The following is a 26,783-nucleotide window of genomic DNA, read 5'->3' as shown; positions in this document are numbered from 1 at the left end:
AGATAACATAAAGAACGCATTATATGGTGGCAGCTATGGTGAAAAGACAAAGTCTAACTTTGAAGACCACAGATAAAGCAGCTTTCAAACCGACCCTTCTTGAAGCTAAAAGAGAGCAAGTTCAAGAGAAATACTTGCCCAAAAAGTGAAAAGAAGAAGGACTTTAATCCAGCTGTAGAAGACAGAGCACAAAACAACAGGCTGCCAATAAATTCCTGCGATTGGGTGAGTCATTTGTGCCGATGGTCGAAGGTTGCAGGTTTTTAAAAAAAGGCTTTGAAGTGCTTAAAAATGGATTTTTCTTCAAAGGCTCAGGAAAAAATAAAACCGGCAAAAACACGAAAAACCCGATTCCTCTCCCAGGCTGATAGAAGTTGGCGCCATTACAGGAGGCGTCCAATAGCAAAAAGCGCGGAAAACCCCCGAGCACTGCAGTGCCTCCATTCACGCAGCCAAAGTTTTAAAAAAATTAAACCACTCAAGCGTGAAGAACCGTCTCCATTCACATGGCCACTGTAAAAAAAAAAAATTAAACTACCTGAGCGTGAACAACATAAACTCTAACAAAAAAAAGGAAATTGAACTGCCTATTGAACAGGTGTGTAAACAGACAAGCTTAAGTACTACAGGAGAGTTTCTTAAAGGAGAAACAGCACAGTCAGAACAAGTCTTAAAGTAAATTTTAAGCAAAAGAACAGCAGAAAGATGGATACCAAATTTTGCAGCATGAACTGGAAAGCAGTAGCTATCCTATCAGAGTGTAAACTTTTCAAACAAAGAATGCAGTTATGCTTCACAGACCAAGTGATTGTAGAACCAGAGAATCAAGCTGTAAAGTACTGATAGTATTTGGAAACGAGGGATTATATAGAATCAACGCATCCGGCTTATCTGAAGAGGACTAGAAAGATCCCGCAAAGATATGGAAAGTGCTGCAAGATCATATCCGATTAAGAGTGAGTTTTAGAATTCACTGCCTGGAATTGATCTCTTACAGGCAACAGCCACAGGCATCAATAGATCAGTTCGTCAGTAGATTCTATAGTAAGGGCAACAAATGCAATTTTTCAGAAACTGAACTGTCGGAGCGACTAATGGAGCTGGTGATTGTCTCAATGCCCATTGAAGCATTTCGGAAAGACCTCTTGGGGTGGCGGGGAAAGAAAGGTCACAGCATTGATGCATTGCTAGAAGATGGCAGGAAATATGAAGCCATTGTCGCTGGACAACAGCATCTGCAAGCACTAGTTGCAGCCAACAGTATTGGCATGATAACCAGGTTGAAAAGAGCAAGTAAGTTGTGTGGTTTGTCCCACACACCGTAAGGTTGTCTTGCATTTCAAGGCCTGTGAAAGGCGTGTGGTGCAAAAGGGCACTGGGCCCACCAATGCAAGAAATCTGGCTCCAAAGACAGAACCAGAAATCACGGCAGGACACAAACAAACAGAAGACAGGTGCAGCACCAGGGCAACAGCAGCAAGGTGAGCTCCTACGTAAATGCAAACCAATACAGAAAGCTCACAGCGAGATAGACCTGAAATGACTCAGAGCGGAGCAATTCTCAGTCAGAAAACGAGCAGGTGTTCCACACTGTGACCTGATGCATTGTGTTGATGAAGTCAAACAACCGGAAGCTTTTGCTACTGTTATCATTGTGTGCCTAAAGAAAGTTGACAAACACACACTCAGGGTTAGGATTGACACCGGAACTAGTGCAAATATCCTACCAATCCGAATCCTGAAGGATATGTGCTGGAGTCATTGGAAACCAGTGATACTACTGACAACTGCAAAGTTATCTGCATACAATGGGTCACCCATCCCTTGCAGTGGCCCACTAACAATGCAATGCAGCTATGGCAAGTTGGCATGGAAACCACAAATATTTTACCTGGTAGACACGAGCAGACCAGCAGTGGCAGGACTACCAGCGTGTAAGGACCTCAATGTCGTGACTATCCAAGAGGTCACCAAGGTAGCCATTACAGCAAAAGAGACCAAGAGTGCCTGCATTAAATCAGTCTATGACCTACAACAAATGTACCTGGACAGGTTTGACGCCATAGGAGATTTCAGTGACGATGCCATACTGTATCTCAGAGAGGATGCATTTCCGTCAATTGACCCTGCCAGAAAGTGCAGCATGCACATACGTGAAAAACTTAAGCACGAGTTAGCTGACATGGAATACATTCGCATCATTCATCGTGTGCATCATCATCACAGACTGATGCAGCTCAATTACGTGCATACTGAAGAAGGATGGAGCAATCACGGTATGTCTAGACCCGAGGCATCTAAACCTCTCCCTAAAGAGATGTCCCCATAAGATTCCGACGTTAGAGGAATTGAATCCCAAGTTCACAGGAGCCAAATTCTGCTCAAAGTTGGATCCTAAACATGGATACTGGTCGGTACACCTAGCTAAGGAATCTCAAGAAGTCACCACCTTCAGGACACCATTTGGAAGATACTGCTTCCAGAGACTATACTTTGGCTTATCTGTCAGTCAAGATCTTTTTCAGCAGAATTATAGAAAACGTGCCAGGCTGCAAATGCATTGCCGATGATTTTGCGGTATTGGGCAAAACCAAAGAAGAACATGATCGAAATCTTCATTTACTGATGGCAGTAGCTTTTCACGAAGGGCTCATTTTTAACAGTAAGAAGTGCCAGGCGCATGTAAGTCACATCAATTTCTTTGGCTCCATCTATTCAGGTTGCGGAAAACGTCCCGACCCAGGCAAAGTCGAAGATTAAGGCACATCCCTACCCCACAAGACAAGGAACATCTCCAGGATGTCTTGGATTTTTCAACTGCTTGACACTGTACATTCCAAATTTTTTTGACAAAGCATCATCACTCAGCGAGCTCTTAAAGAAAGACGTACCATTTGTATGGCAGGAGGACCATCAGCATTTGTTTTAGTCTCTCAAACGTGCATTGTCAGCAGAAACCTGTACCCTGCACTACTACGATCCAAGGAAGAAGACAATACTGGAAGTCAACACCTCACAGGGCTAGGAACGTGCATCCTGCAGGATGGCAAACCAATTGCATTCGGGTCCAAATATTTATCCGCAGCACAATTCAGTTACTCAAACGTACAGTGTGAAACACTCGCTCTGGTGTTTGATATCACAAGGTTCGACACTTACCTGTTCGGTAAGCAGCTCACTGTGGAAACTGACCACAAACCACTTGATGATCTGTTGCAAACCATTGACAAGCGTACCACCTCGACTACAGCGTCTCTTAGTGAAAATACAGGGAGTTATGACCGAGGCGGGAGGAGTGCACTGTTTGTTCCAGTTGCACTTCTCCACGGGTCAAAACAGATCTTTAAATTTTTTCCGGCTTACCGATACGGCCAATCATAGACTCTACTTTTATCCCAGAATAAAATAACCAGGTTTCTTTAATAAACAACAAAATTATCAGTTTATTATAAAGCAGTTCTTAACCAGTAATGAAGTAAAGCATAACTACATAAATTGAAATATTAAAGTTCCCTTTTTACCTTAGCCCCTCACACTCACGCACACATACACAGGTTAACCGGAAAAATAAAGGGATTTTTGTTTTAGAGCTCTATTACAGACAAATAAAACCCTTGGACTTGAATACTTGCTCATTTCTGAAGAAACAGCAGATGAGATATGTTGTGTTCCAAAACTGGCATATAGTCTGGCCTCCGAGTACACGTAGACGTGTCATTGGGATCTTTTAGAACAGTTCTTTTCAGGTGGTGTTGAGAATTAATTTAGCAAGCTTTTCTTCAAAGAGAGGAGACGAGATGAGTTGATACAGTGGACTTCTCCGGGTCTTTTAGAGAAGTGCTGGAAAGCTGAGCTAGGTTGTGGTCTTCTCTCCTTCCTTGGAAATTCTCTTCTCTCCTTGGGAATTCTCTTCTCTTCTTGGAAGTTCTCTCCCTTTTTATATAGTTCAACCCCAACTCAAAACAATTCAAAAACTAAACTGACAACAGGAGGTCTACCTCCATCAATCTTGACCTGTCATTTCTTTGTAAACAACTTCTCCAGGTGTCCAAAGTGCTCTGTTGTTTATTGAGCTGGAAGTCAAGTGATTTCCCGGAAAGGCTTGTTTTTCAAAGTCAAGTGGCTGTTACATGACCCCCTTTGAAAACCTCAAAGTTTAACATTTCTACAATCTTTCAAAAATGAATCCTCAAAAAAATATGTTTAGCAAAGCACGGAGGCAATTTCGTAACAAAGGGTACGACATCGACATCTGCTACAAACCGGGTACCAAAATGGTCACCTCGGATATGCTGAGCAGATTGCCAAACACGAACAAGAATGAAGAAGTTCCACTGGATTTACAAGTAGACAGCATGGACATCGAGGTGGAAGATGTGCTCAAAATCGACTTATTGCATTTTGGTCAGCACAATATGACCAACTTCCATCAGAAACAGCCAATGATCCACAACTGAAGGCACTGTGGAAGTCATCATAGAAGGTTGGCCGCATACAGTAAAAGAGGTGCCAGAAATCCTCAGATGCTTTTGGCCTTGTAGAGATAAACTCGGTATCTCGAAAGGCATCGCCTGCAAGGGAAAACAAGATTGTGCCTAAAGCTCTCCGACAGGACATCTTGTCACAACTTCACCAAGGCCATATGGGCATAGAGCGAACAAGATGACTGGCACAAGACACTGTTTATTGGCCAGAGATCAACAGTGACATCAGAAGGTTAGTGAGGATATGCGAGGCATACCAGAGCCACCAGCCACAACAACGCAAAGAGCCTCAACACCCTCACAAGATTCCGTCAATCCCTTGGTCCAAAATCACCACTGATCTGTTTTTTGTTAATGGAGACGACTTTATCTTAGTCACCGATTATTTCTCCAAATTTCTAATTGTCAGACAGGTAAAAGACACTTCAAGCGCCGTCGTTGCAGACACATTGATTGCTATATTCAGTCTATTCGATGCACCTGCAGAAATCATTTCTGACAATGGGCCACAGCATACGGGCAAACTTTTCAGGTATATGTGTGCCACATGGGGCATAAACCATGTGATGTCCTCACCACATTACTCTAGATCTAATGGTCTTGCTGAACAACTGGTTCGCACAGTCAAATCACTTATCCTGAAGTGTAGGACAACGAAACAAGTTTTTCATGTTGCCGTGCTCCACCTCAGAGCTACACCTATGGTTATGGGATTACTGTCACCAGCAGAGATCATGTTTGGCAGACAAGTGCGAACGACTCTGCAAAGCCATTATCTGTCCAAATTTTCCGAGATGCAGAAAACACTGCTCAAAAAACAAGGGAGAATGAAGATGGTGCATGACCGACATGCAGCGACAGAACTACCTCAGCTACAAGTAGGACAAAATGTCAGGGTCATGTACCCATAAAGAGAATGGTTACCCGCAGAGGTATCCGAAGTATGCAGTGAGCCTATGTCCTACAAAATTACAACATCTAGTGGAGCAGAATTGAGAAGGAACTGAAGCCAACTAAAGAAGTGTGCAGTACTCCAACTACGCACTATGGACCCGAAAGAACATACTGCGACGAGGAGGGTGTGACGGAACAACAGGACAATAACCAACACATTGACAACATGTCTGCAAACCAAAAACAGCCAAGGGTGAAATCCACTTCGACAGAAGGCTATACCATAACCAGATATGGAAAAGTTGTCAAACCACCGAAATGATGCATGGACTTTTAAGCTTCCATACTTGGAAATTTTATAATCTATATCCTATATAACTAATTTTGATATCTAATTTTATGTGTTTTTACTTGTAGCGTACAAGACTTATCTTTGGAAAGAATGGGGATGTTGTATGATTGCTAAGAACTCGGTATGCTAATGAGCCAAGTGCCAGGCTGTAGTCATGTGACTACATGCCAGGGTCACTCTGCAACTGTGACACCCAGAAGATAAATAGCTTTCTCTGTACTGTACATACGAGTTTAGCTGTTAACCTGTTAGAGACCTTCAGCAAACTGGACTTTGTGCATCTCATTTATGTTGCATCAGATAACTTAAAGAACTCATTACACTTATCATGTGTAGTAACCTTTTACGTGGCAGCTCATCGAATGCCTTTTGGAAATCCAAATACACTACATATACTATATATAGTAACATATACTGTTACATCCTCAAAGAACTCTAATAAATTTGTCAAACACGATTTCCCTTTCCTTCAATCAGGCACAGCCAACATGATTTTATTATGATTTTCTAAATGTCCTGCTACTACCTCCTTAATAATGCATTCTAGCATTTTCTCTTTGACAGATGTTAGGCTAAGTGGCTTGTAGTTTCCTACTTTCTGTCGCCCTCCTTTCTTGAATAGAGGTGTTACATTTGTGGTTTTCCAATCCGCTGGTACCTTTCCAGAATCCAGGGAATTTTGGAAGATTACAACCAATACAACCACTATCTCTGCAATCACTTTTTTTTTGGAAGACCCCAGGATGCAGGGCATCAGATCCAGGGGACTTGTCAGCATTTAGCCCTACTAGTTTTCCTAGTACTTTCTCTCATGATCATGATCGTTTTAAGTTCCTCCCTCCCTTTTGCCTCTTGATTTTCTGCTACCGTTCAGATGCTTTTTGTGTTGACTACTGTGAAGACGGATACAAAATACTTGTTCAAAGTCTCTGCCATTTCCTTGTTTCCCATTATTAATTCCCCAGTCTCATCCTCTAAGGGATCAATGCTAACTTTAGCTACCCTTTTCTTTTTTATATACTTTTGTAGAAGCTCTTACTGTCTGTTTTTATATTGTTTGCTAGTTTACTGTCATACTCTAATTTCTCCCTCTTTTTTTTAAGCCATCCTTTGCTGGTTTCTAAAATGTTCCTAATCTTCTGGCCGATCACTAATCTTTGCAGCATTGTACGCCTATGCCTTTCCTTTCAATTTGACACCATCCTTAACTTCCTTAGTTAGCCACAGATGATGCATCCTTCTCATAGTCTTTCTTTCTCTATGGAATATATTTTTAAGAGCGATGAAATATCTCCTTAAATGACTGCCACTGCTTCTCTACCATCCTACCTTTGAACCTATTTTCCCACTCCAGTTAGCCTAACATCTGTTGTCAGGAAATTACTAGAGTCTATAATTATGGATTGAGTGACTGAGTACCTTGAAAATTTTCACCTTGGTCAGAGAGCGCCAGCATGGATTTGTATAGCAGAGGTCATGCCTGATAAATCTAATTGAATTTTTTGAAGAGGTGACTTACATGTGGACAAGGTAATATATATGTTAATTATATGGATTTCCAGAGGCATTTGATGATGTTCCTCATAAGAGAGTGTTAGCAAAAGTTGCAGCTATAGAATTGACTTCAAATTATTGACCTGGTTAGAAAGTTGGCTGATTAACTGGAGACAGACAGTAGGGATAATGGGCAGCTAGTCTAATTGGCAGGTTTGGCTAGTGGTGTCCCGCAAGGATCTGTATTGGGGCCTCAACTATTCACCATATTTATTAAAATTTAAATGATGGGATAGAAAGCCACATATCCAAATTTGCTGATGACACAAAGAAAGGCAACATTGTAAACTGTGTAAATGAAAGCAAAACTACGAAGCGATATTAATAGATTAAGCCAGTGGCAAATGGATTTTAGTGTAGGTAAATATGAGGTCATCCACTTTGGACTTATAAAGAATAGAACAGGGCACTTTCCAAATGGCGAAAAGCTAAAAACAGTGGAGGTCCAAAGAAACTTGGGGGTCAATGTACGTAGATTATTAAAATATCATGGACAGGTGCAAAAAATAATCAAAAAGGCGAATGGAATGCTGATCTGGTTAGACCACACCTGGAGTACTGTGAGCAGTTCTGGCAACTAGACCTTAGGAAGGATATATTGGCTTTGGTTGCAGTGTAAACTTTCTAGAATGATGCCTGGACTCCAAAGGCTAAATTCTGAGGGGAGTTTGCACCATCTAGGGTTGTATTCTCTTTAATTTAGAAGGTTAAAGGGTGATTTGATCGAAGTTTTTAAGCTATTACGTGGAACTTATAGGGTAGATAGAGAGAAACTATTTCTTCTGGCTGGGGATTCTAGGACTAGGAGGTGTAGCTTAAAAATTAGAACCAGGCCTTTCAGAAGTTAGGTTTGGAAACACTTGCACACACAAAGAAAGGGTGGTAGAAATTTGGGACTTTCTTGACTCCGAGGGTGGTGAATCTGTGGAATTCTCTACCACAGAGGGCTGTGGAGCTCAATCGTTGAGCATGTTCAAGACAGAAATCAATAGATTTCTGCATACTAATGACATCATTGGGTGGCACAGTGGCGCAGTGGTTAGCACCGCAGCCTCACAGCTCCAGGGACTGGGGTTTGATTCTGGGTACTGCCTGTGCGGAGTTTGCAAGTTCTCCCTGTGACTGTGTGGGTTTCCGCCAGGCGCTCCAGTTTCCTCCCACAGCCAAAGGCTTGCAGGTTGATAGGTAAATTGGCCATTGTAAATTGCCCCTAGTGTAGGTAGGTGGTAGCAGAATGGTAGGGAATATGGGATTAATGTAGGATTAGTATAAATGGGTGGTTGTTGGTCGGCACAGACTTGGTGGGCCGCAGGGCCTGTTTCAGTGCTGTATCTCTTAATAAAAAATAAATAAAATCAAGGGATATGGGGATAGTGGGTAAAAGTGGTGTCGAGGTAGGTGATCAGCCATGATCTGTTTCAATGGCAGAGCAGACTCGACGGGCCTAATGGGTTACTCCTGATCCTATTTCCTATGATCCTATGAAAGGCGGGTATATGAAAGAAAGACTTGCATTTATATAGCGCCTATCGTGACCACCAGACATCTCAAGGTGCTTTGCAGACAATGAAGTACTTTGAAGCATAGTCACTGTTGTAATGTAGGAAACGTTATTTGTTCACAACAAGCTCCTACAAACAGCAATGTGATAATGACCAGATCATCTGTTTTTGTGATATTGAATGAGGGATAAATATTGGCCAGGATGCTGGGAATAAATCCCCTCCTTCTCTTCGAAATAGTGCCATGGGTTCTTTTACATGAGATGGTGAACAGGGCCTCAGTTTAACATCTTATCCAAAAGATAGCACGTCCTACAGTGCCATACTCCCTCAGTATTGCACTGGAGTGTCAACCTTGATTTTTGTGCTCAAGTCCTAAAGTTTGCACTGGAGTGCTAACTTGGGTTGCATTAGAGTGCTGTAGTGGAAGTTTGGTAACTGAGGATAATTAAGGGTTAATTTTATCTTAAATCTAATCTGTCTTTTATTTAGCAGATTAACTTAACAGTTGCTGTTCGGGTTGGAGAAGGTGAGTTTTAGACCAGCTTTAAACAGGGTTTACTCAGGCTCTGCTTGCAGCTGCACCTTGTTAATTAGAGAATTGGCTTAAACCAGTTTTCAGGGGCTAGAGTCAGTCAGTATAAAAGTGAGCCATCTTACAGTGCTGACTTTGTTTGCACGAGAGTGCTGACTTGGGTTGCATGAGTGTGCTATAGTGGAAGTTTGGTAACTGAGGAAGTTCGGTGAGGAGCTCCTTTCATTTCCTACCTGTCCTCAGAGTGATGGGAGCCGAGAGCTTCCAAAGAGCACAGCTGACTGGGAGAAGACTCGGAGGGCGGAGTTCCGGACCGGTAAGTATAAAAAATTTACCTTGGGGTTTTGTGGCCAGCATCCAGGGAGAAGACTCGGAGGGCAGAGTCCCAGACCAGTAAGTATAAAAAACATACCTCTGGTTAAAAAAAACTGAAAGTGACGTCACAGGAAAGCTGTGACCTGATTGGCTGGTAGGGAATTTTTACTGAATTTGAAAACAAAACATTTATAAAAATTGATTAAAACCCTAATTAACGAATTAATAAGTAGAGTAACTAAACCAGAGGGAGGAGATGACTGTATTTAGTTAGCATTTAATATTTATAGTAGGAATCTAGCACTAGGGACCATATAGTTAATTATAACAATTTAGTAAGTCTTTAATAAGTATTTATTTTAAATTAATTTGTTAATTAGTGCTCGAAATGTCAGTTAGAGGGGTGAAGTGCTTCACCTGTGAGATGTGGGAGGTCCGTGACGCTTCCAGCGTTCCGGACAACTACATCTGCAGGAAGTGTACCCAGTTGCAGCTCCTCACAGACCGCATGGATCGGTTGGAGCGGCAACTGGATGCACTTAGGAGCATGCAGGTGGCAGAAAGCGTCATAGACAGGAGTTTTAGAGAAGCGGTTACACCCAAGGTGCAGGCAGATAGATGGGTGACCGCTAGAAGGGGCAGGCAGTCAGTGCAGGAATCCCCTGTGGCTACCCCCTCTATCAAGTATACCATTTTGGATACTATTGCGGGAGATGGCCTATCAGGGGAAAATAGCATCAGCCAGAGCAGTGGCACCACGGCTGGCATTGTTGTCCAGGGAGGGACAAAGCGCAGAAGAACAATAGTTATAGGGGACTCTATAGTCAGGGCCACAGATAGGCGCTTCTGTGGCCGTGAAAGAGACTCCAGGATGATATGTTGCCTCCCTGGTGCCAGGGTCAAGGATATCTCTGAATCGACAGGGGGCATTCTGAAGGGGGAGGGTGAACAGCCAGAGGTTGTGGTACACATCAGTACCAATGACATAGGCAGGCAGAGTGACGAGATCCTGCAGGGTGAGTTTAGGGAGTTAGGTAGAAAGTTAAAAGACAGGACCTCGAGCGTTGTAATCTCGGGATTACTCCCTGTGCCACGTGCCAGTGAGGCTAGAAATAGGAAGACAGTGTGGCTGAACAGCTGGTATAGAAGGGAGCGTTTCAGATATCTGGACCATTGGGATCTCTTCAGGGACAGATGGGACCTGTACAGGAAGGACGGCTTGCATCTAAACTGGAGGGGCACAAATATCCTGGCTGCGAGGTTTGCTAGCGTCACTCGGGAGGGTTTAAATTAGTGTGGCAGGGGGGTGGGAACCAGAGCAGTAGGACAACAAGTGAAATAAATGAGGGGGAACTAGTAAATAAGGCCAGTAAGACTAAGAGGAAGAGCAGGCAGGGAGTTGTTGCGGAGCACAGCGGGACTGGTGGTCTGAAGTGCATTTGTTTCAATGCGAGAAGTATAACAGGTAAGGCAGATGAACTGAGAGCTTGGATTAGTACTTGGAACTATGATGTTGTTGCTATTGCAGAGACTTGGTTGAGGGAAGGACAGGATTGACAGCTAAATGTTCCAGGATTTAGAAGCTTCAGGCGGGATAGAGGGGGATGTAAAAGGGGTGGGGGAGTTGCATTACTTGTTGAGGAGAATATCACAGCTGTACTGCGGGAGGACACCTCAGAGGGGTCATGCAGCGAGGCAATATGGGTGGAGCTCAGGAATAGGAAGGGTGCAGTCACGAAGTTGGGGGTTTTCTACAGGCCTCCCAACAGCCAGCGGGAGGTAGAGGAGCAGATATGTAGACAGATTTTGGAAAGATGTAAAGGTAACAGGGTTATAGTGGTGGGTGATTTTAACTTCCCCGATATTGACTGGGACTCACTTAATGCTAGGGGCTTGGATGGGGCAGAATTTGTAACGAGCATCCAGGAGGGCTTCTTGAAACAATATGTAGATAGTCCAACTAGGGATGGGGCCGTACTGGACCTGGTATTGGGGAATGAGCCTGGCCAGGTGGTCGAAGTTTCAGTAGGGGAGCATTTCGGGAGCAGTGACCATAATTCCATAAGTTTTAAGGTACTTGTGGATAAGGATAAGAGTAGTCCTCGGGTGAAGGTGCTAAATTGGGGGAAGGCTAATTATAACAATATTAAGCAGGAACTGAAGAATTTAGATTGGGGGCGGCTGTTTGAGGGTTAATTAACATCTGACGTGTGGGAGTCTTTCAAACGTCAGTTGATTAGCATCCAGGACCAGCATGTTCCTGTGAGGAGGAAGGATAAATTTGGCAAGTTTCGGGAACCTTGGATAATGCGTGATATTGTGAGCCTCGTCAAAAAGAAAAAGGAAGCATTTGTAAGGGCTGGAAGGCTAGGAACAGACGAATCCCTTGAGGAATATAAAGACAGTAGGAAGGAACTTAAGCAAGGAGTCAGGAGAGCGAGAAGGGGTCATGAAAAGTCATTGGCAAACAGGATTAAGGAAAATCCCAAGGCTTTTTATATGTATATAAAGAGCAAGAGGGTAACTAGGGAAAGGGTTGGCTCACTCAAGGACAGAGAAGGGAATCTATGTGTGGAGCCAGAGGAAATGGGCGAGGTACTAAATGAGTACTTTGCATCAGTATTCACCATAGAGAAGGACTTGGTGGATGATGAGCCGAGGGAAGGGAGTGCAGATCGTCTCAGTCATCTCATTATCAAAAAGGAGGAGGTGTTGGGTGTCTTGCAAAGCATTAAGGTAGATAAGTCCCCAGGGCCTGATGGGATCTACCCCAGAATACTGAGGGAGGCAAGGGAAGAAATTGCTGGGGCCTTGACAGAAATCTTTGCATCCTCATTGGCTACAGGTGAGGTCCCAGAGGACTGGAGAATAGCCAATGTTGTTCCTTTGTTTAAGAAGGGTGGCAAGGATAACCCAGGAAATTATAGGCCGGTGAGCCTTACGTCAGTGGTAGGGTAATTATTAGAGAGAATTCTTCGGGACAGGATTTACTCCCATTTGGAAACAAACGAACTTATTAGCGAGAGGCAGCATGGTTTTGTGAAGGGGAGGTCGTATCTCACTAACTTGATTGAGTTTGTTGACGAAGTGACGAAGGAAGGGCAGTGGATGTTATCTATGTGGACTTCAGTAAAGCCTTTGACAAGGTCCCTCATGGCAGACTGGTACAAAAGGTGAAGTCACACGGGATCAGAGGTGAGCTGGCAAGATGGATACAGAACTGGCTCAGTCACAGAAGACAGAGGGTAGCAGTGGAAGGGTGCTTTTCTGAATGGAAGGATGTGACTAGTGGTGTTCCGCAGGGATCAGTGCTGGGACCTTTGCTGTTTATTGTATATATAAATGATTTGGAGGAAAACGTAGCTGGTCTGATTAGTAAGTTTGCGGACGACACAAAGGTTGGTGGAGTTGCGGATAATGATGAGGATTGTCGGAGGATACAGTAGGATATAGATCAGTTGGAGACTTGGGTGGAGAAATGGCAGATGGAGTTTAATCTGGACAAATGTGAGGTAATGCATATTGGAAGATCTAATGCAGGTGGGAAGTATACAGTAAATGGCAGAACCCTTAGGAGACAGGCAGAGAGATCTGGGTGTACAGGTCCACAGGTCACTGAAAGTGGCAACGCAGGTGGATAAGGTTGTCAAGAAGGCATACGGCATGCTTGCCTTCATCAGTCGGGGCATAGAGTATAAAAATTGGCAAGTCATGCTGCAACTGTACAGAACTTTAGTTAGGCCACACTGAGAATATTGCAATTCTGGTTGCCACACTACCAGAAGGACGTGGAGACTTTGGAGAGGGTACAGAAGAGGTTTACCAGGATGTTGCCTGGTCTGGAGGGCATTAGCTATGAGGAGAGGTTGGATAAACTCTGATTGTTTTCACTGGAACGGTGGAGGGGCGACATGATAGAGGTTTACAAAGTTATGAGTGGCATGGACAGAGTGGATAGTCAGAAGCTTTTTCCCAGAGTGGAGGAGTCAATTACTAGGGAACATAGGTTTAAGGTGAGAGGGGCAAAGTTGAGAGGGGATGTGCTGGGCAAATTCTTTGCACAGAGGGTGGTGAGTGCCTGGAACTTGCTGCCGGGGGAGGTGGTGGAAGCAGGTACAATAGCGACGTTTAAGAGGCATCTTGACAAATACATGAATAGGATGGGAATAGAGGGATACGGTCCCTGGAAGTGCAGAAGGTTTTAGTTTAGGCAGGCATCAAGATCGGCGCAGGCTTGGAGGGCCGAATGGCCTGTTCCTGTGCTGTACTGTTCTTTGTTCTTTGAGACTTGAACCCACAACTTTATGACTCAGAGTGCTACCAACTGAGCCATGGCTGACACACATGAAGAATTATACATATAGAGTTAGGTCACAAGTTGGGCATGATCTCATTGAATGGTAGAACAAACTTGAGGGGCTAAATGGCCTATTCCTGTTCCAAGGCCACATGATGGGATAGAAAGCATGCTGCATATCTTAGTGCATTATAGCCAAAGACTTAACCTGTCGTGCAATAAGTATTTCTATTTGAAATTTTGGACCAGAACTTGCTGGGTAAATAATGATGAGTTAAATGGGCACGCTATTATTAGTGAGTAAAGATTAAAACCAGCAATTGAAAATGTATGAGCTGCGAATTGCCACAAACTGCTCTGCCTTTAGCCTTGCAAAAGCTGGAACTCGCCATCAACCTCCTTGTGAGTTTCAAGAAGTTTGTGCATTTTCACTTTTTTAAATGAATGGAACTGATCATAGAAAGTTGGGCTGGCATTTAATGATCTAACAACCCATTTAATGATGAGATTTATGTTCTAGCAGTGCCACTTAACCTGAAGCCTAGAAACCCAGAAAGGGAAGAATTGAGAGTCTCACTCTTTCAGGTAATAAGTTATTCCTAGGGATCTTAAAACTAGTATTTTTTTTAAATCCTAACTTTTCTGTCTTTTTATTCTCTGTTTAATCACTGTTGCAGGTCCACTGCTGTCCAGCAGTTAGAACTGTGGAGTCTCACTCCTGCAGGTAGTAAATTGTTTGTCGAGATTTTTACATTTTAAATTTTAAAAAAACGTTTACGTTCTCATTTCTCTCCCTCTCAATCCAATCTTTCCCTTTTTTTCCCCTTTCCGTACCTAATATGACTAATTCACCTTATTTTCTTCTCCATCATTCCTGTTTCATTTTCTATTCTTAAATTTATTTGGTTAAGGAGTTAGACTGTTCGTCCTGTCATTGAATAAGGTGCCACATTCCATGTTGCCATCATCTTGACATTATCAACTTGAACTGCCAGCCATTTAAGGCACAAAAAACTTTCAAGCCGAGGAAAAATTCCAACTCACAATATGGATTTCAGTTGGTGAAGTCTGGACCTCCTTCAAGCTTCAAGTCACTATAAATACCAGTCTGGGGAAAACAAAACAACCACAAACATTAATGGAATAGGTATTGACTGACTCTGTTCGCTGGTTTTAATAGCATTTCATCAGAAAACTTGGAATACAGCCATGCTGCAAGAAACCTTTAGGGCTGAAAGAAGTTGCAGACGATTGTACAGGAACACAATTTAAGCAGGAATTATTGTAGTCTGGACAGTTGAAAGGGGATTGTTTTTGTACTTGTGTTTGATAGCATTGTTTTGTACAGGTTAACCACATCAGCTGCTTTCCTTTTGACTTCTACCTCGAAGGCTGGCAGGAGTACACATCGTCACTGGGAAACCTGTTATAATTAGAAAACAGCAGGACAGGAGTGTGACCTTTGCAACATCTGTTTTTATGATCAATCAACAGACTTGTGATCATGTGTTTGTTTCACTGCATGTTGTTTTCGTTGGAAGTACAAGGTTGCCTGTCTGTAGGGACAAGCACAGGAAGACTTGTGTTGAGCCAATGCAAGTTTGCTTGATTTAGTTCAAGGATTTGGTTGTTTTTGGGACAGCTTTTGAACAACGAGGCAAAATTGTTGATTGTACAAGAAAGCGGAAGGGAAATGTGCACTCAAAGGAGTTAGATCCAAATGCCAAATACAATATAGCAAGTTCAGTGCTTCAAATATATCTCTAATTTTAATGAATTGGGTTGGTTTGGAGGCCAATCTTCTGATGTTGGTAATTGTTGAGAATGTCTGAATTGTGGCCCATTGGCTTGTCTACATTTTGTTTGCAGCTGCTAATCTATATAAGTGGAACCCAGCGAAAATCTCTCAAAATAAATCAGATCTGTGAAGAAGCTTTATCAATAATATCGGAATTCTATAAACTCCATTATAGGGCTTGCTGAAACAATGCAACAGGTCAGTTCTCTTTTAAACAAAATGTAAATGTTAAAATGTTAAATAAAAACAAATTATATCACATATATTCAAAAAGCTAACATGTGAAATGCATTGTGTAGTTTTTCTAAATGTCAATTTGGCTCAGTTGGTATCAATTGATCCATCTCAGCCTCCTCATGAGGTGAGGAGATGCCTCACAGATGCCAGTCTTCAGCCAATCCAATTCACTCCACATGACATCAAGAAATGGCTGAAGGCACTGGATACTGCAAAGGCTATGGGTTCTGACAGCATCTTGGCTGTAGTACTGAATACTTGTGTTATAGAACTAGCTGCGCCCCTAGCCAAGTTGTTCCAGTATAGCTACAACACTGGCATCTACCCAACAATGTGGAAAATTGCTCAGGTATGTCCAATCCACAAAAGGCAGGATAACTCTAATCCAGCCGATTACCGCCCCATCAGTCTACTCTCGATCATCGGCAAAGTGATGGAAGGTGTCATCAACAGTGCTATCAAGCGCCACTTAAACAAAGCAATAATCTGCTCACCGATGCTCAGTTTGGATTCCGATAGGTTCACTCAGCTCCTGATCTCATTACTCCCTTGGTCTAAACATGGACAAAAGAGCTGAACTCAAGAGGTGAAGGTGATTGCCCTGGATATCAAGGCACATTTGACCGTGTGTGGTATCAAGGAGCCCTAGTCACACTGAAGTCAACAGGAATCAGGGGGGAAACTCTTTACTGGTTGGTGTCATGCCTAACCCAAAGGAAGATGGTTGTGATTGTTGGAGGCCAAATATACCCCCAGGACAGTGCTGCAGAAGTTCCTCAGGGTAGTGTCCTAGGCCCAACCATCTTCCGCTACTTCATCATTGACTTCCCTCCATTATAAAGTCAGAAGTGGGATGTTTGCTGATTGTGCAGATACTGAAGTAGTCCATGTTCATATGCAGCAAAGACTGGACCAACATTCAGTTTTAGACTGATAAGTGGCAAGTTACATTCACGCCACACAAGTGCCAGGCAATGACAATCTCCAATAAGAGAGAATCCAACCATCTCCCCATGACATTCAGTGGGATTACCATCGCTGAATCCCCCACTATTAACATCCTGGGGGTTACCATTGACCAGAAACTGAACTGGAGCAGCCACATAAATACCATGGCTACAAGAGCAGGTTAGAGGCTGGGAATTCTGCAGCAAGTCACTCACCTCCTGAGTTCCCAGAGCCTGTCCACCATCTACAAGGCACAAGTCAGGAGTGTGATGGAATACTGTCCACTTGCCTGGATGAGTGCAGCTCCAACAACACCCAGGAAGCCCAATACCATCCAGAACAAAGCAACCCACCTGATCGGCACCCCATCTATCACCTTAAACATTCACTTCCTCCACCATCGACGTATAATGGCAGCAGTATGTACCATCCACAAGATGCACTGCAGCAACTCACCATGCCTCCTTTGACAGCACCTTTCAAACTTGCGACCTGTTCCAGCTGGAAGAACATGGACAGAAGATGCATGGGAACACCACCACTTGCAAGTTCCCCTCCAAGTCACACACTATCGTGACTTGGAAATATATCACCGTTGCTTTCACTGTCGCTGGATCAAAATCCTGGAATTCCCTCCCAAACAGCACTGTGGGTGTACCCGCAGAAGATGGACTGCAGCGGTTCAAGAAGGCAATTCAGCACCACCACCTAAAGGGCAATTGGGGTTGGGTATCAAATGCTGGCCTTGCTAGTGATGCTCACATCCCATGAAAGAATTTTTAAAAACTTGCCTCTGAGTCAGATAGTCGTGAGTTCAAGCCTCACTATGGACTTGAGTATATAATGTAGTGACATTTTGCTGCGGTGCTGAGGGAGTTCCTGGTATCTGCTATCAGTTTATGGGGAGGGGGATGGGTCAGACCCCTGCTTATCATTACCCTACCGATCAATTAGCAACTATCTTTCTTGAAGGACATCAGAGAGTTCTTTTAGGGTCAAGATGGCTCCAGGATCGCATACCCGATGATGAAAGCTTGTTTCTAAGATAATCCTTATGATGCCAGGGATTCTTCCTGCTTGGCTTCAGAAAATTCAGCAAGCTAGTTGCTTAATGCATAGAGTGTTTGGCTGGATGAGCAGTGGGAAATCTACTAGTGTTCTGTGCTAGTAAGCTGCTCAGATTTAGCAGTTTAAGCTACAGCTGTACCCCTGGGTATCTCACGTTTGGAGGTTGGTAAGGCTTTGATCTTGTGATGATAGAGGAGATCTTAATCGTGAAGCTTCCTTAGAGCATTGTTGGAGACTCTTAAGCATGGAATTGAGACAGTTGGCTTACTAAAATACATTGAACTTCATTGGTTATATTCTTACAAGTTTCAAAAATAATATCTCACCATTCGCGTAGGAACCATGCAACCCCTCTGGTGTGAACATTAACTTGAGTAACTACAGACTTTATCGATAGCCTCCACTTCAAACAGCTCTCACCTTCACATCCAACCTTCAAGGTTGTCCACATTTTCTGTCCCTCCCATTTTCTTGCATTTCTCTTAGTCTCCCACTTATTTTGTTTTTAGTACCACCTTTATCTCTTTAATAGTTTAATGTTTCTGTCCATTGCTTTACTGAGATGACCTGTTCCATCATTCTACTTGGAATTCCTTTCTGGAGTGCTGTCCTTTTTTAATATATTGTAGGAAATAGGAACAGGAGTAGGCCGTTTGGCCTGTCGAGCCTGCTCCGCCATTCACCTCTACCCCATTTTTCCCCACTATCCCCATATCCCTTGATGTCGTTAGTATTCAGAAATCTTTCGAATTCTGTCTTGCACACGTTGAATGATTGAGCTCCACAGTCCTCTGGGGTAGAGAATTCCACAGACTCACCACCCACTGAGTAAAGAAATTCCGTCTCCTCTCAGTCTTAAATGGCCTGCCCCTTATTCTGAGACTGTTTTCCCTTGTTCTAGACTCACCAGCCAGAGTAAACATCCTATCCACATCCACCCTGTCATGCCCTGTATGAATTTTATAAGTTTCAATGAGATCACCTCTCATTTTTCACAACTTTAGAGAATACAGGCTCAGTTTCTGCAATCTCTCCTCATAAGACAATCCCACCAACCCAGGGTTTTAGTCTGGTGAACCTCCGTTGCACTCCGTCTATGGCAAGTATATCCTGCCTTGTATAAGGAGACCAAAACTGAATGCAATACTCCAGGTGTGGTCTCACCAAGGCTTTATACAATTGAAGCAATACATCTTTACTGCTGTACTCAAGTCCCCTTGGTAGGCCAACCTACCATTTGCCTTCTTAATTGTTTGCTACACCTGAATACTAGCTTTTAGTGACTCATGAACAAGGACATCCAGGTCTCTTTGGACATCAATACTTCCCAACCTCTCACCATTTAAGAAATACTCTGCCTTTCTGTTTTTTCTACCAAAGTGGATCACTTCACACTTATTCACATTATATTCCATCTGCCATGTTCTTGCCCATTCACTTAGCCTGTCCAAATCCCCTTGAAGTCTCCTTGCATCCTCCTCACAACTTACATTCCCTCCTAGTTTTGTGACATCAGCAAATTTGGAAATATTACAATTGGTCCCCATATCCAAATGCTAAACATTCACATGAGAATCTCACACACACAAATAGATTACAGAGTGAAAAGTAGATTTTGTGGTTGGATTACAGACAGGGTAAATAAAAATGAAATACACATTCTGTGAGGTTGGTGATTCGGTGGTCTTTCTGCTGAAGTATTCTTAAAGTCTTTGGCCGGTCAAAATGAACTTTGTGGCTGGCCCACTTGGCTCAGGGTTTTCTTGGAAGCAGACTTGTAGGTGACTCTCTTCCCCTGTTCTCTCTCTGTAGCAATCTGTAGACTTGGAGGATCCACAGTCGCAGATGGCTTTCAAACTTATGGTGTTATCTGGAGCGAGAGAGGGAGGAAGGCACAAAGCCTTTCTGCTGCTGCACAGTCTGACTTACTGCTTGTCTCTCTCTCTTCAAGGAAACTCCCAGCTTTCACAGATGGGTAGATGATCACATGGCTGCCTCAGTGTATTCTCTGGAACCTTCTAATGAGATTCAAGGTTCGGAATTGGCACCCCAGGCCCTAGGATGCCAATATTTACACTTGGAGGGGTTTTTACTTTCAAAGTCAAAGGTGTTAGGTTTGCCTTGAATGCCGTGCTAATAAAGCAATCTTAAGTAATTAAATCACTTAGAGCAAGCCATTGTTCTGGGTCCATGTTCCTCAGATCTCTGTCTCCTGTTGGAGGCCTTGAAACGTGAGAGGTGGCTGCCTGTTTTTTTTTAAAAGTTTAACTACAGGATTTTTTCCATTGAAAGTTTAATGTAAGTTTTCAACTGATTAATTATCCTTATTTGGCATATCGTTTTTCTTGACAGCTATCATACAGATGTTCCAGTACAAAGGTTCCAGGTGACATAGCACATTACCACTCCAGCATGGATATGAATTTACATCTGCAACTTCTACATAGCGATTACGTTAAGGCCAGATATTTTTCCTCAGAGAAATATGGAAGGGACTTATTCCAGGTTGCTTTTATATCGCTATTAATTGCCAGATACAGAACAGTATCATTGCCTAGTTTTTGATCAAAGCCAAGCTCTCTTGGCTTTTACCTACTTTTTTTGGAGAAGCTAAATCTGTGGAATGTGAAAGGGAAGAGGGGGCTGCAAACATTTAAATTTGCTGTGCTTGCTTTCTCCAGTACAATATTCTGGAGTACAAAATTGTGAAGCATTTTGTTTTGCTGATGTCAGCAACATTCGATGCCACAAAGCTGGGAGAGTGTGGGGCCTTCAATTTAAGTACTTTTGTGATTTGTCCAGTATTAAAAGAAGGCTTATGTACTCAGCTGGTGCTCTTGTGGATTTTAAAAAATGAAGCAATTTATGGAGCACTTTACGCTGAATGCTTTATTTACTTTACAGAATATGCACCAGGTGCTTAAGCATGCAAGCTCTATGTGGTGTGTGTATTGTGAATATTGTAATGGCCAGGTGAGGAGGGGGTGTTAGGCTTTCCTCTTGCCCTTCAGCTTATTTGACCTTTTACCTTTACTGTGCTTGTGAAAGAACCAATTGGACAGGTGTTCTTGAGTTTAAACAATAAAGAAGTAAGTTTATTATACTTTAACCCTGATCTAGCCTCGATCTAAAAATACTAAACCAAATCTCTACACGTTCATGCACACGTTCACATGAGAGTCACACGCACACAAATAGATTACAGAGGGAAAAGTAGATTTGGTGGTTGAATTACAGTCCAGAATGAATGGAACTTAAATACACAGTCTGTGAAGTGTATGATTCAGTAGTCCTCGGCTGAAGCTCTATCCTTGAAGTCTTCCCTGGTCAAAGTACACTTTGTGGTTGGCCCGCTTTGCTCAGGGTTTTCTTGAAGGTCGAATTGAAGTTGGCTCTCTTGCCCTGGTTGCTGGCTGTAGCAGTCAGTAGGCTTGGAGGGTCCACAGTCCCAGATGGTTTTCAAACTTGATGTTTTATGAGGAGAGAGAGAGAGAGAAAGGGAAGCCCACAGCTTTCTCTGCTGCTGCAGTCTCTGCAGTTTCTGCTTGTCACTTTGTCCAAAGGAAACAAAATTTGCTTCCCCCCTCAAGATGGACAGACGGTCACATGGCTGCTTCAGGTTTTGCGGAAACTTCTAATGAAATTCAAGGTTAGGAATTGGCTCCACATGTGCCAGGATACCAATTTACACTTAGAGGGGGTTTGCTCTTTCAAAGTCAATATGTTAGGATTGTCTTGACAATATGCTAATTAAGCCATTTTAGGTAATTCTATCACTTATAGCAAGCCATTTTTCTGGGTCCATGCTGCTGAAACCTCTGGCTCTAGGTAGATCTTTTGAATATGAAAAGGTGTTTCAGACGCAAATTGCGGTGGCCATCTTGGCTGCTAGTTTTTTTTTAAGTTACTGTAGGATTTTTTCCCATTAAAAGTCTAATATCAGTTTCCAACTGCTGAAATTAATATTTCTCATTTGGCATGGGGGGTTTCTTGACAATGTGCAGGAGAGATATTTGAAAAAAAAATGAAAAAGTATAAAACATTGGTTTTACTTACTGTTCCCTCACCTCCCAAATTGTGTTTGCAGTTCCTCTCATTCTCCCTTTTGGTTTCTGGTTTTCAGCACGATTTTCTTTCCCTTTTCCATGATTGTCAATTTCTTCTTCTGTGACCTATTTCTCTCTCATACTTGTACACTTATCAGCTTTACTTTCCTTGAGTGGTTTGTTTATTGCTAAAGCACACCAACCTTCTTCTCCTTACATCCCACTGCATGGCGACCAGTTCACAACCTCGTTAAATGATAGTCGAGGATGTCTCCATGTAGTTAGGCAACCATGTACAACAAATGAGGTAAGAGGCACCATCACCTAAAAGACTTAAATAAGTGCAAGAAAAACTGAAAATCCAGCAGACAGGGAAAGCTATAAAAAGCAGCAAAGGGATACAAGGAAGTAATAAGTGCTCAAGAGAAATACATTTAAAAAACTCAAAGGATATCAAAGCTAATATAAAAAGTATTTATAAATATATTAAGAGGGTAGATGTAGGCCCATTAAAGATAGATGCAAGAAAGACTACAACTGATAATAAAGGGCAGAGTTGTCAAATATTTACTTTTTATCAGTTTTCACAGTGGAGAAAGTGGACAAGAGAACCTAAAAACAAATCAAGGCAAGGAGCTTAGTCAGTTTAATATGAGTTTTCATTAAAAAAAAATGAGACTTAACATAGAACAAGGTATTAACAAAAATTGGTGAGGAAATTGTAGATCCATTAGTCATAATTTTCTAAAACACTCGAAATTTCGGAATTGTGCCTTTGGATTGAAAATTGGAATTGCCACCCCATTATTTAAGAAAAGATGGAGGAAGAACCCAGGTAACACTATAACATCAATTGTGGGGCAGTTACTCAGATCTATCGTCAGAGTGACTGAGTACTCGGACTGATTAAAGAGAGTCAGCGTGAATTTGTGAACAGTAGATCATGTGTAATTAATCTAGTTGATTTTTTTGAGGAGATGACTAACATGGTGGAAAGGGCAGTGGCTATAGATGTTGTCTGTATGAACTTCTGGATGGCATATGGTAAGGTTCTGCACAAAGGATCATTAGCAAAATTAAGAACACATGGTAACCTTGTGACATGGGTCAGTAATTAATTAGGATGAAGGAGACAGAGTGTTCAAGGATTTGCTTACTGATTTGGCGTGTTGTGACAAGTGTTGTTCTTCAGGGATCTGTACTGGGGCCTTAGATTTTCACCGTATGTATTAATGACTTAGATGAAGGAATAGAGTTATATATCCAAGATTGCAGATGAAAAGACATTAGGAGATACAATAAGTTGTGTGGATGGGTGCAGGAAGTTGCAAAGTGTTATGAACAACTAAATGAGTGGGCATAAATTTTTATTTCTTCCTTTCCAGATATTTTTCCCATTCCTTTTTAAATGATGTTCCAGTCACTACCTCAATAGCCACTTGTTCTGAAGTATCGAATGGCCCTCAATTCATGAACTTTCCCTTTCCTCTTGGTCCTTCCAGTAAGGATCCTGTGTCCATCCCATTGTTCCCCATTCACCCGCCAGTGGAACCATTCATTCACTGTTTTCCTACAGTTTAATTCCAAGGTTCCAGTCACTCCTTTACTAGCTGTTCCTCTCATGACACTGCTTGCAGTCCTGCGCTATTGCTAAAAGTGCAGCAGAAAATGCTGCACCTGGCATGCACCCCATTCACAAGTCTTTGTCTCCTGCCCTCACAAACTGCTAGTTCCGTTCCCTCCCCAATACCCTCACCTCCATTCCCCATTCTTCCTATCACTAATACCCTTTCCTTCCTGTGTTCCATGTCTTGCACTTTCCCCAGTCACTCCGCGCTCGTCCCCCACACGCTCACCCCCCCCCCCCGATGCTTGGCCCCCCACCTCGCCTCACATTCCACTGCACATCCCTCCAACGCCTCTTTCTTGCCCCCCCCATCGCTCGCTCCCGCCCTCACACCCCTCTCTCCTGGCCCCCCTCTTGCCCAACCCTCTCGCCCCTCCCCCCCTTTCCCCTCCCCCCCTTTCCCCTCCCCCCCTTTCCCCTCCCCCCCCTTTCCCCTCCCCCCCTTTCCCCTCCCCCCCCTTTCCCCTCCCCCCCCTTTCCCCTCCCCCCCCTTTCCCCTCCCCCCCTTTTCCCCTCCTCCCCTTCCCCTCCCCCCCTTCCCCTCCCCCCCTTCCCCTCCCCCCTTCCCCCCTTCCCCTCCCCCCTTTCCCCCTTCCCCTCCCCCCTTTCCCCTCCCCCTTCGCCCATCCTCCCCCTTCGCCCATCCTCCCCCTTCGCCCATCCTCCCCCTTCGCCCATCCTCCCCCTTCGCCCATCCTCCCCCTTCGCCCATCCTCCCCTTCGCCCATCCTCCCCTTCGCCCATCCCCCCCTTCGCCCATCCCCCCCTCCGCCCATCCCCCCCTTCGCCCTCTCCCTCTTCCCCCTCCCCCTCTTCCCCCCTCCCTCCCCTCACCCATCCCCCTCCACTCACCCTCCCCTCCCCCACCCCTCACACCCCTCCCATCTCCCCCTCCGCCCATCCCCTCTTCCCTCCCCTCCCTTCCCTTCCCCCTCCCCTCTTCCCCCTCCCCTCTTCCCTCCCCTCTTCCCTCCCCTCTTCCCTCCCCTCTTCCCTCCCCTCTTCCCTCCCCTCTTCCCTCCCCTCTTCCCTCCCCTCTTCCCTCCCCTCTTCCCTCCCCTCTTCCCTCCCCTCCTTCCCCTCCCCTCCTTCCCCTCTCCTCCTTCCCCTCTCCTCCTCCCCTCCTCCCTCCCGTCCCCCTTCTCCCCTCCCCCTTCTCCCCACCCCCTTCTCCCCACCCCCTTCTCCCCACCCCCTTCTCCCCACCCCCTTCTCCCCACCCCCTTCTCCCCTCCCCCTTCTCCCCTCCCCCTTCTCCCCTCCCCCTTCTCCCCTCCCCCTTCTCCCCTCCCCCTTCTCCCCTCCCATTTCTCCCCTCCCATTTCTCCCCTCCCATTTCTCCCCTCCCCCTTCTCCCCTCCCCCTTCTCCCCTCCCATTTCTCCCCTCCCATTTCTCCCCTCCCATTTCTCCCCTCCCCCTTCTCCCCTCCCATTTCTCCCCTCCCCCTTCTCCCCTCCCCCTTCTCCCCTCCCCCTTCTCCCCTCCCCCTTCTCCCCTCCCCCTTCTCCCCTCCCCCTTCTCCCCTCCCCCTTCTCCCCTCCCCCTTCTCCCCTCCCCCTTCTCCCCTCCCCCTTCTCCCCTCCCCCGTCTCCCCTCCCCCGTCTCCCCTCCCCCGTCTCCCCTCCCCCGTCTCCCCTCCCCCTCGTCCCCCATGCCCCTCCCCGTCCCCTCCCCGTCCCCTCCCCCTCGCCCCTCGCCCCTCCCCCTCGCCCCTCCCCTCGCCCCTCCCCCTCGCCCCTCCCCCTCGCCCCTCCCCTCGCCCCTCCCCCTCGCCCCTCCCCCTCGCCCCTCCCCCTCGCCCCTCCCCCTCGCCCCTCCCCCTCGCCCCTCCCCCTCGCCCCTCCCCCTCGCCCCTCGCCCCTCCCCCTCCCCCTCGCCCCTCCCCCTCCCCCTCGCCCCTCCCCCTCGCCCCTCCCCCCTCGCCCCTCCCCCTCGCCCCTCCCCCTCGCCCCTCCCCCTCGCCCCTCCCCCTCGCCCCTCCCCCTCGCCCCTCCCCCTCGCCCCTCCCCCTCGCCCCTCCCCCACGCCCCTCCCCCTCGCCCCTCCCCCTCGCCCCTCCCCCTCGCCCCTCCCCCTCGCCCCTCCCCCTCGCCCCTCCCCCTCGCCCCTCCCCCTCGCCCCTCCCCCTCGCCCCTCCCCCTCGCCCCTCGCCCCTCGCCCCTCGCCCCTCGCCCCTCGCCCTCGCCCCTCGCCCCTCGCCCCTCGCCCCTCGCCCCTCGCCCCTCCACCCTCCACCCTCAACCCTCAACCCTCAACCCTCAACCCTGCACCCTCTCCCCTCCCCTGCACCCTCCCCCTGCACCCTCCCCCTCCCTCTCCTCCTCCCCATCCCCCTTCTCCCATCTCCCTTCTCCCATCCCCCTTCTCCCCTCCCACTTCTCCCCTCCCACTTCTCCCCTCCCCCTTCTCCCCTCCCCTTCACCCTCCCCCTTCTCCCCTCCCCCTTCACCCTCCCCCTTCTCCCCTCCCCCTTCACCCCTCCCCCTTCACCCCTCCCCCTTCACCCCTCCCCCTTCACCCCTCCCCCTTCACCCATCCCCCTTCACCCATCCCCCTTCACCCATCCCCCTTCACCCATCCCCCTTCACCCATCCCCCTTCACCCATCCCCCTTCACCCATCCCCCTTCACCCATCCCCCTTCACCCATCCCCCTTCACCCATCCCCCTTCACCCATCCCCCTTCACCCATCCCCCTTCACCCATCCCCCTTCACCCATCCCCCTCCACCCATCCCCCTCCACCCATCCCCCTCCACCCATCCCCCTCCACCCATCCCCCTCCACCCATCCCCCTCCACCCATCCCCCTCCTCCCATCCCCCTCCTCCATCCCCCTCCTCCCATCCCCCTCCTCCCATCCCCCTCCTCCCATCCCCCTCCTCCCATCCCCCTCCTCCATCCCCCTCCTCCCATCCCCCTCCTCCCATCCCCCTCCTCCCATCCCCCTCCTCCCATCCCCCTCCTCCCATCCCCCTCCTCCCATCCCCCTCCTCCCATCCCCCTCCTCCCATCCCCCTCCTCCCATCCCCCTCCTCCCATCCCCCTCGCCCTCTCTCCCTCTCCCCTCGCCCGTCTCCCCCGCCCCTCCCCTCTCCCCCTCACCTCACCCTCTCTCCGATCCCTCA

At 45.9% G+C, this 26,783-nt stretch overlaps 1 protein-coding gene across 19 annotated transcripts in view; it reads left to right on the top strand.

The window, feature by feature from the left end:
• The window catches only part of fars2 (phenylalanyl-tRNA synthetase 2, mitochondrial), a 480,761-nt gene that overhangs the window by 59,180 nt on the left and 394,798 nt on the right, over window positions 1–26,783 (top strand). For 9 of the 19 annotated variants that reach the window (XM_068054458.1, XM_068054459.1, XM_068054464.1 and 6 more), the window contains 2 exons: window positions 15,803–15,929; window positions 20,337–20,489. The exons of 8 other annotated variants lie outside the window; for them this stretch is intronic. In XM_068054458.1, coding sequence (XP_067910559.1) covers window positions 15,921–15,929; window positions 20,337–20,489 — 162 coding nt within the window. In that variant the 5' untranslated portion in view covers window positions 15,803–15,920. Of the gene's footprint in view, window positions 1–15,802; window positions 15,930–20,336; window positions 20,490–26,783 lie in introns of those variants that run through there. 2 more of the 19 variants (XM_068054478.1, XM_068054468.1) reach the window with 2 other exon arrangements.

This window comes from Heterodontus francisci, chromosome 2, assembly GCF_036365525.1.
Source record: "Heterodontus francisci isolate sHetFra1 chromosome 2, sHetFra1.hap1, whole genome shotgun sequence".
Taxonomy (NCBI): domain Eukaryota; kingdom Metazoa; phylum Chordata; class Chondrichthyes; order Heterodontiformes; family Heterodontidae; genus Heterodontus; species Heterodontus francisci.
This window is presented reverse-complemented; position numbering and strand designations above follow the sequence as displayed.